This window comes from Schistocerca nitens, chromosome 1 (genome assembly GCF_023898315.1).
Source record: "Schistocerca nitens isolate TAMUIC-IGC-003100 chromosome 1, iqSchNite1.1, whole genome shotgun sequence".
Taxonomy (NCBI): domain Eukaryota; kingdom Metazoa; phylum Arthropoda; class Insecta; order Orthoptera; family Acrididae; genus Schistocerca; species Schistocerca nitens.
This window is the reverse complement of record NC_064614.1, coordinates 117,004,924-117,015,405: the sequence shown is the minus strand read 5'-3', so window position 1 is coordinate 117,015,405 and position 10,482 is coordinate 117,004,924. Positions and strand designations below refer to the sequence as shown.

The window sequence follows — 10,482 nt, the reverse complement described above, 5'->3', positions numbered from 1 at the left end:
ATGTTGTCGCCAGTGGTCGGCGGAAGGTGCACGTGCCCGTCGACCTGGGACCGGACCGCAGCGACGCACGGATGCACGCCAAGACCGTAGGATCCTACGCAGTGCCGTAGGGGACCGCACCGCCACTTCCCAGCAAATTAGGGACACTGTTGCTCCTGGGGTATCGGCGAGGACCATTCGCAACCGTCTCCATGAAGCTGGGCTACGGTCCCGCACACCGTTAGGCCGTCTTCCGCTCACGCCCCAACATCGTGCAGCCCGCCTCCAGTGGTGTCGCGACAGGCGTGAATGGAGGGACGAATGGAGACGTGTCGTCTTCAACGATGAGAGTCGCTTCTGCCTTGGTGCCAATGATGGTCGTATGCGTGTTTGGCGCCGTGCAGGTGAGCGCCACAATCAGGACTGCATACGACCGAGGCACACAGGGCCAACACCCGGCATCATGGTGTGGGGAGCGATCTCCTACACTGGCCGTACACCACTGGTGATCGTCGAGGGGACACTGAATAGTGCACGGTACATCCAAACCGTCATCGAACCCATCGTTCTACCATTCCTAGACCGGCAAGGGAACTTGCTGTTCCAACAGGACAATGCACGTCCGCATGTATCCCGTGCCACCCAACGTGCTCTAGAAGGTGTAAGTCAACTACCCTGGCCAGCAAGATCTCCGGATCCGTCCCCCATTGAGCATGTTTGGGACTGGATGAAGCATCGTCTCACGTGGTCTGCACGTCCAGCACGAACGCTGGTCCAACTGAGGCGCCAGGTGGAAATGTCATGGCAAGCTGTTCCACAGGACTACATCCAGCATCTCTACGATCGTCTCCATGGGAGAATAGCAGCCTGCATTGCTGCGAAAGGTGGATATACACTGTACTAGTGCCGACATTGTGCATGCTCTGTTGCCTGTGTCTATGTGCCTGTGGTTCTGTCAGTGTGATCATGTGATGTATCTGACCCCAGGAATGTGTCAATAAAGTTTCCCCTTCCTGGGACAATGAATTCACGGTGTTCTTATTTCAATTTCCAGGAGTGTATATTTATGTCCAGCACATGCCACACAATGCGTTAGCGTTTATGCTAATGTTCGTATACAGTGAACAGAATTCGTGCCGACATCCATTTCTCGTTTGTCTGTATGGCGTGTTTTACGGCGACGTCTGTCTTTCAAACGAATTAATTTTGTACATGGAGATGGAAGATAAAAAGTTCCTTTCACGTTTAGTGTTCAATTGTTTACAGAGTTGAATTCCCATGTATAAAACAGCTTCAAACGTCTAATTACAAATGAGTTAATGTGATAAATATTTGCCTTTGAGCATGTAAGCGAGAAAAGGTTTAGGAAATATTTAAAATTATGCTTGAAGTTTTTTCGAAGTCACTAAGTGCTCTCATTATGCAACACTGGACGAATATGAACACCGTATTTTGTGCTGCATTTTCGGTACAAGCTAGTTCTTCACACATCAGGATTTATAACGTGATATGTCCCGAACTATGTATCGCAAAATGATATAGCTTGCAGGTACATCCTGTGATATATGTAGATACTATGGAGTTAGTAGTAACGATGCAATAAACTGAAACGTTATGACTGTTGTTGTGATTTTACTGCGTGTCATTTCGAGCAAAAGCTAGTTTTGCACAAATCTAAACGTTTATCACATTATATCCCCTGAACTATGTCACGTACAATGACAAAATTACGCAGGCACAGTCAATGGTGTATGTGGGTACTGTATACAAACTGTGTGGTGAATAGAGTTAAGTTAGTAGTAAAGAAGTAAAAAATTAAAACGTTTGAAGAAGAAGCACTGGAATACATACTTACAAGAAGTCTCTGCGAAAATAACTCTACAGATATCGTATAAGAAGACGCAATACATGGAGAGAAAGAACAACAACAACCAAGTCATGTACACAAAATATGGAAAGTTTAACAGAGTGGAAAAATTCAAATATCTTGGAGAATATATACAAGTAGGAAGATCAAACAAGGCATCCAGTATACAAAAAGAACAGAAAAACTTAAGAAAGTGTACACAGAGACAGAAAAAACAGAACGTAAAATTCTCCAAAAACGTATTGAAGCAGTACACAAAGATGGTATATGGATGAAGACACCAACCAAAGAATTATATGAATACACAGACACGATCAGAAAATATGGACTAACATTCTATGGACACATACGTAAAGTGAACAGCAACAGACTTACAAAGAGGATTTTTGACATAGTAAACAGTTCAATAAAATAAACCAATTGCTTTCAAGAAATAGAAGAAGACCTAAATCAAGCAGGGATCAGGATTGAAATGATACATGAAAGAGACAAATTAAAAAATGGTTCAAATGGCTCTGAGCACTATGGGACTTAACATCTGAGGTCATCAGTCCCCTAGAACTTAGAGCTACAAACCTAACTAACCTAAGGACATCACACACATCCATGCCCGAGGCAGGATTAGAACCTGCGACCGTAGCAGTCGCGCGGTTCCGGACTGAAGCGTCTAGAGCCGCTCGGCCACAGCAGACGGCAGAGACAAAGTCAAGAACAAAATTATGAACACGAAATCTGAAGTAAAAGAAAGGAAGGAAACCGACAAAATATGGACAGAGCAAAGGAAACAGGAACACAGTGAAAAAATTAAGAGGTTTTAACTCCATCCTCTGTAGCCACTCGTTTCTCAGACAAATAAAAGTTGTAAACCGTTCTCTTAACAGTGGCCTCATCAAAAGTATCAAGGTCTATAATTCTTTTGCATTTGCGTTTTTTATTTGAAGTTACAAATTTCCGTCTTCCACCAGATTCCGATAACTTGGCTTCCCCTTTAATTTTCTGGTTACACGAAACACCTGTGGGCACTTTGTCTCTCAGTTGAACTTCCCTGAGTGCACTCACCTTCCATAATCATTAAAATTTTATATATAATCTCCCGAAACTGACTAGTCAAATTCCGGCCTTTCAATTTTGTTGACGTATGTACTAACAGGCGGAATAATTTCAATCTCGAATCACTGCGCACTACTAAAACAAACACAGAAAAACACACACGGACACACGTGGCGACCTGAAGGCAGCCACTTACATTAGCGGTGAACAGTACCTCTCCGCTCATGCCCTCCGGCAGTTACATTTTAATGGCTGCGAAGCCTTCAGATACCTGGCGTGGAGTGCAGGAACACTTCTTCAAGCCCTCTACACACGCACAAATTTAGGGTCGACTAACCGACCGACCGATCAGTTTCGTGGCACTACACAGGTCCCCACCGATGTTACTCAGCGATTACAGCGTCGCAGTGACAAAAGACGACCGTCTGTCGGATGGTTGGTAGGACAGCGTTACACACGGCAAAATTTGTTGGCGTTAAATGCGAACATTTTAGGCTAGGCTTTACCGTGATCGTTATTGATATCGAATGGAACAACAAATTTACTGTTACCAGTCACTGTTTATTTATGTTCACGAAACGTTTCGAAGGTTTTTAACGTCCATCATCAGGTTGGAATACACTTCTTAGTATGACATGTGTGTCTTTTGTTACGATTCTGGAGTAACTTGTTTCACTGTCTCCAGTGGTCACAGGTTTCTTTCACTGTCGTAACACATCACATGTAAACGGTCATATTTTGTAAAGAAAGTTGGCTTCTGGAACTACTGCTACTAGTTCATGCCATATTTGTTTACAAAATATGAGAGTTCACATGTGATGTTTACTGCTTGAGGCAGTGCCACAAGTTCCTCCAAAATCGTAACAAAAGACACATATTCCATACTAAGAAGTGTATTCCAACCTGATGATGGAGGTTTAAAAAGCTTCGAAACGCGTCGTGGACATAAACAAACAGTGATTAGTAACAGTAAACTTGTTTCATTCGAAAATTTGTTGGGTGGAGTGGTTGTCTGAGCTGGCTGGAGTGGTGGTTGGCGACTGTCGAATGGTCCTTCCCGACCGACATCCCGACAACAAAAGTTGGTCGGTTAGTTGGCCAAAGCGTCTGCACACATCCAATTTGTCGACCGGTCAGCTGGTGCGTGTGTTGGTGCCTTTAGCAGTGAGCTGCCTCTAACTGCCGGCACGGTAGCTCAGCGTGTTCGGTCAGAGAGCTGGTTGGCCTCTGTAATAAAAAAACTGAGTGGAAGGATCAACAAAACGAACTTGAACGGATGTCATGTGACGTCCTCAACGACTAAACGCAACGATAAAAAAAAAAAAAAAATAAAAAACTTGGTCAGTCATAAAGGCCGTACAGTTAACGCAGTGCACTGTTGCCCTCTACAGTCGCCTGATCTCAAGGTGGGTGTTTATTTGTGGCGGCTTGTGAAAGACACTGTCCTGTCTGTGTGCCTCCCCTTCCAACAGCTAAGAGTGAACTGCAATACCACATAGCAACAGCAACCCAGACATGCCTGGTTGTTGGTCGTTATGCTGATGGAGGGACTTTCAATGAAAACTGATTCTAAACGACATTGTAAAAAATACCCAAAGGTTCTATACGCATGCATGTGAAAGACATACCCTTGTAAAAGCCGATGGTTCTTTTGAAAATATAAAGCTTTGTAGTAAGTTACGAACTACCCCAAGTTTCTGTATTCGTCCATGTAGCAGATGTAGTCTTATGAGATAGGATTAAGGTGTTTGGGAACATCCTGTTAGTCGCATAAATTATTACGATTGCGAAAACAAACAAGCGGTGTATGATAAGTTAATAGAGACAATGAAGTAGATTGAATCCGCTGCCGATAAACAAATAGTAGAGTCCAAAATAAACAATATCACAAGCAATTGTCTGGTACTGGACCAGAAAATACTAGGTCTTCATAACTCAGATTAGTCTATCATGCGTTTTCTCATAATCGTCACTTACTTCTTGGTCATTTGCTGAAGTAATGAAAGAAATTTCAAATCATCCATTAGTAAATAAATATGACACTCATTAACCTGTTCCTCATTTCTTGCAACGAACTAATACAGAATAACTTTCCTTTTCCTCCCGCCATTCTGTACAGCACTTAACCCTTCATTTTGTTCAAGACAGGCTTGGCTTGGCAAAACTGAAATAATGTGTTTGCTAGAGCGTCGTCAACTGACACCGCTATGAACCGACAAGTTACCAGAACTGTGTGTGTGAGTGTAGTAGGTATGAAGCAGGAACATACGTAAACTTGCTCTACACATTTCTAACGGAATGCTTCTACGCAGATTCAGTAAGAGCAGTTACTCAGGAAAATTCAAACGGTTCTTTATCTTCTGTAAAAATTGTAGTTTATTGTTGCTCCAACCAGCTAATACTCTTGTTGATTTTTGTATTTGTTTCAGATGCGCTGGGCACTGACATTATCTGTGTTATCTCGCCCAGTGAAGGCCTGTAGCCGCCCGTCAGACGCCGATCTGCTGGCTGATCCAGTCGACGTAGCTGGAGACCCTGGTGTAGACTGTGGGGTAGGGAGGGGTGGCGCAGCGGTAGGACCACGACACCAGACCCACGACGACGCCGTCGTGCAGCAAGGGGTCTCCAGAGTCGCCCTGGAAGCAACAGTACGTACAACACCACTATTCTTAGAAGAGGAATGGGTTGAAGTGACAGAAACATTAATGCAATTATTTAGCAACTGAGAGGTTTGGCCGGCCGAGGTGGCCGAGCGGTACTAGGCGCTACAGTCTGGAACCGCGCAACCGCTACGGTCGCAGGTTCGAATCCAGCCTCGGGCATGGATGTGTGTGATGTCCTTAGGTTAGTTAGGTTTAAGTAGTTCTAAGTTCTAGGGGACTTATGGCCTCAGATGTTGAGTCCCATAGTGCTCAGAGCCATAGTGCTCAGAGCCATGCTACGGTCGCAGGTTCGAATCCTGCCTCGGGCATGGATGTTTGTGATGTCCTTAGGTTAATTAGGTGTAAGTAGTTCTAAGTTCTAGGGGACTGATGACCTCAGAAGTTAAGTCCCATAGTGTTCAGAACCATTTGAACTATTTGAAAGGTTTGGAGGAAATTTTAAACCCTTATTTACCAAACGGTCGGCGGATTAAATATCAAAATACAGTGTTAATTTAAAACTCATTTATTGTCAATACACTACTTTGTCATGTCAGTGTAGGAATGCAGAACAAAATAGAGTGTTAATTTAAAACTCATTTATTGTCAATACATTACTTTGTCATATCAGTGTAGGAATACAGAACTTTATTGAACTGAAATCTTATTCGTTGAAGAAGAAGAACTTGAATTACTGTTGCTATCGACATTCTGAGGTCGTTTATAAGATGAATATCGTCAATTGTAGCAAAACCAGCTGTTGGTGCTTCTAGGATTTTCAACTACAACTACGTGCGAAACAGGGTTCTCAACGTAGGTGTCGATAAAAAATAAATAATGCAACAGATCTGATGCTGAACCTGTCATGATATCTAAAAATTCATCGATAAAGCCTGATATTAAGTATATCTGCGAAAATAATAACCAGTACCATTCACGTACTTAAACTTTAAATTTAAAAAATACTATTTGATCATATTATTATTTAAATTTGTTTCAACATCTTGTGGATGAATTCTGAAATAACTTTTTGAGGGGTAAATAAACTTAATTTGTCGCGAATAGTCCATTTACAGACTGTTGCGTAACAAGTATACTGTTGAAGAATACCTTGAGTTCGACGATGAAAGTGGACGTTATAAAGGATATTACGTACTAAAGAATTAAGAAACGCTGGGCAGTGTGTTAATTCGGCTGACCCAGGCAAATTGTTGCATGAATAGTTTGACAAAGCGTCCTACATCCAAAATACTCTACAGTCCATTCACAACGAATCGCTGTTGTTCCGAAAGCTTCTAGTGGCGTTCCATGACGCTAGGATGAAAGAGACTAAATATTTTTCTGGTCTGTCTATTAGATCTTTGCAGTACACCCCCACCCTTTATTCTTTAAAGTATCCAACTCCTACGCGTAAAACGTCATATATCCCAAATCGTGCAGGTAGATTCAGTGGTATGTGCGGCTACTCCTCGCAAAATACATTGAGGTGAGAGAAGACCACGTAATATCGTGCCGGGCCTCGTTTTACGCAGCGTAGTGCAGCAGCTCGACGTGCAATGGACTCAACAAGTCACTGGTATAAGTCTCCTGTAGATACATTAAGCCATGCTGCCCTTATAGCCCTCCATAATCGCGGAAGTGTTGCCGGTGCAGGATTTTGTGGACGAACTGACCTCTCGATTACCATAAATGTTCGATGGGACTCACGTCGTGCGATCTGGGTGACCATATTATTCGCTCGAATCGTCCTGAATGTTCTTCAAGTCCATGAATGGTTTCCAAGTAGCCGAACATAACCATTTCCAGTCAATGATCGTTTCAGTTGCACCAGGGGACACAGTTTCATGTAAACACAGCCTACATTATGGAGCCACCACTAGCTTACACAGTGCCTTGTTGACAACTTGATTCTATGGCTTATGGAGTCTGCGACACACTCGAATCCTATCTTCAGCGTTTACCAACTGAAATCGGAAGTCATCTGACCAGACCACGGTTTTCCAGTCGTCTAGGGTCCAATGGATATGATGACAAGCCCCTGGAGACGCGCTGGAAGCGATGTCTTGCAGTTAGCAAAGACACTCGCGTCGGTGGTCTTCTGCCGTGGCCCATTATCGCCATATTTCACCCTTATTGTCGTAACGGATACGTTCGTCGTACATTTCACATTGATTTCTGTGGTTATTTTTCAGACAGTATTACTTGTCTGTTAGCACCGACAACTCTACGCAAACGCCACTGCTTTCGGTCGTTAAGTGAAGGCTGTCGGCCACCGCGTTGTCCGTGGTGCGAGGTAATGCCTGGAATATGATTCTCTAGGCACACTCTTGACACTGTGGATCTCGGAATACTGAGTTCCCTAATGATTTCCCAAATGAAATATCCGATGCGTCTAGCTTCAGCTACCATTCCACGTTCAAAGTATGTTAGTTCCCGTCGTGCGGCCATAACCATGCCGAAAACCTTTTCACATGAATCACATCAGTACAAATGACACCTCCGCCAATGACGCTAGCCTTTTCATATCTTATGTTCTCGGTACTACCGCCATCTGTATATGTGCGTATCGCTATCCCATGACTTTTTTCACCTCAGTGTATGTTGCGTGTAGAGATAATAGCGGAGAAGTAGTAAACTTAATGGTCATTTCGAACGGTGCAGTTTTATTACATAAACAGCGAAACCATAGTAAGCAATAAAAACTTTTTTACCTTTCCTCGTTTTGTGGGTGAGTGTCAGCGACAAAAACTTTCGTAAATTTGTGAAATAGTGTGTTAAGTTCGTTTTAAGTCGCTAAGAGATCTCAAATACTCGATGAATACACTCTAGCAATTCGCGTGCCATGAACTGTGTTGTTTCAAGACATGTACGCATTTTATAACTGAAATTCATTACATGGTGTTAAACCTTTACAAAATATTATTATCTTTTAATGAAAAGATTATGACAGAGTTTTAAATTTTTAAATTCGGTCAATAACTGTAAGAATTATTGATAACAAAGTGCTTGTGGTCCGTGTAAGCCATTACGTAGGCAACCTGCACCTGGGATTGTGCCCCGGGTTAGGCATTTAGTAATACACAGGGTGTCTCTCCTACGAGACGGGAGGGGCATTTCCTGAAGTGTTCCGGCTGAAATCTCTTGAGATAACATGATGATTAAGGTTTTCAAAAGGTGCGTTCCAGCCGTAACTCGAGACGAAACTCCACAGCGTCCACAGAATCCTGTGAGAACCCAGCAGAGTTGCTCATCACGTCTTTCATGCGATGGCCAGTGCGACGCCAAATCGTCGATTTGTGTCCCGTCACAAATAAAGTTAAAAGCGGACTTTTACGTGCCCATTCGAAAGAGCTCCAGCAACGACAGTAGCCGGCTCGACCCATGCTGACCTGTCGCCAAGCAGCGTCGCTGCTCAGTCGTTGTTGGAGTACCCGTCAACCATCGTGTTTTACCGTCCCTGTTAATACAAACAGATGAAACAAATATCGTACTACACTAATTCGGGACCGATCTAACGAATGGGCACCTGGAATAAGTAACCAAAGATATACAGGGTGAGTCACCTAACGTTACCGCTGGATATATTTCGTAAACCACATCAAATACTGACGAACCGATTCCACAGACCGAACGTGAGGAGAGGGGCTAGTGTAATTGTTTAATACAAACCATACAAAACTGCACGGAAGTATGTTTTTTAACACAAACCTACGTTTTTTAAATGGAACCACGTTATTTTTGTTAGCACATCTGAACATATAAACAAAATGAAATGAAATGTCGTGTGACGAGGGCCTCCCGTCGGGTAGACCGTTCGCCTGGTGCAAGTCTTTCGATTTGACGCCACTTCGGCGACTTGCGCGTCGATGGGGGTGAAATGATGATGATTAGGACAACACAACACCCAGTCCCTGAGCGGAGAAAATCTCCGACCCAGCCGGGAATCGAACCCTGGCCCTTTGGATTGACATTCTGTCGCGCTGACCACTTTTTTTTGTCTCATTTTGTTCGTTTTCGTTCGTTGTATCTGCTCGGTGCGGACGTCGCAAGACACCCGTTTCAGTTCGTAGTTGATCCATTATCTCAGTTTTTTTATTACAGAGGTCAACTAACCCTCTGACCGAACACGCTGAGTTACCGTGCCGGCAACCACTCAGCTACCGGGGGCGGACTGAACATATAAACAAATCCGTAATCAGTGCCGTTTGTTGCATTGTAAAATGTTAATTACATCCGGAGATATTGTAACCTAAAGTTGACGCTTGAAACCTCCGACGTTCAGTTGCGTGTTGTAACAAACACGGGCCACGGTCGGCGAGCAGCATCTGCAGGGACATGTTTACGATGACGACCGTGTTTACGAGTGTGGCTGTAGTGCACTGTTGTGGTTTGGTTTAGCTGTCGCAGTGTCCGCATGTAGCGCTTGCTGCTATTGTTATTCTGCATTCGTCTCCGCACGCAGACCAACTTTAGTACACCCTGTTACCACGCACGCACGCACGCACGCAGACCAACTTTAGTACACCCTGTTACCACACGTCTGTGATAGTGTAGTGTTGTAGGAACTGTGACCATGCTGTATTCGAACTCTGAAAAGGCGGAGATGATACTCATCTATGGCGAGTGTCGACGAAATGCAGCTGAAGCCTGCAGCGTATATGCAGAACGGTACCCGGACAGAGAGCATCCAACGTGCCGCACATTGCAAAACATCTACCGCCAACTGTATGCAACAGGTATGGTCGTAGCACGCAAACGGGTCCGTAACAGGCCCGTCACAGGAGAAGCGGGTACAGTTGGTGTGTTAGCTGCTGTTTCCATGAACCCACACATGAGTACACGGGACATTGCGAGAGCCGGTGGACTGAGTCAAAGTAGTGTCATGCGCATACTGCATCGTCACCGCTTTCACCCGTTTCATGTGTCGCTACATCAGCAATTACA

General features: G+C 44.0%; 1 protein-coding gene across 1 annotated transcript in view; it reads right to left on the bottom strand.

The window, feature by feature from the left end:
• Positions 1 to 5,385: 5,385 nt before the first annotated feature.
• LOC126191594 (mite allergen Eur m 3-like) overlaps positions 5,386 to 10,482 on the bottom strand; it is a 43,551-nt gene continuing 38,454 nt past the window's right edge. Inside the window, exon 5 of the mRNA XM_049932579.1 lies at positions 5,386 to 5,532. Coding sequence (XP_049788536.1) covers positions 5,386 to 5,532 — 147 coding nt within the window. The remainder of the gene's footprint in view (positions 5,533 to 10,482) is intronic.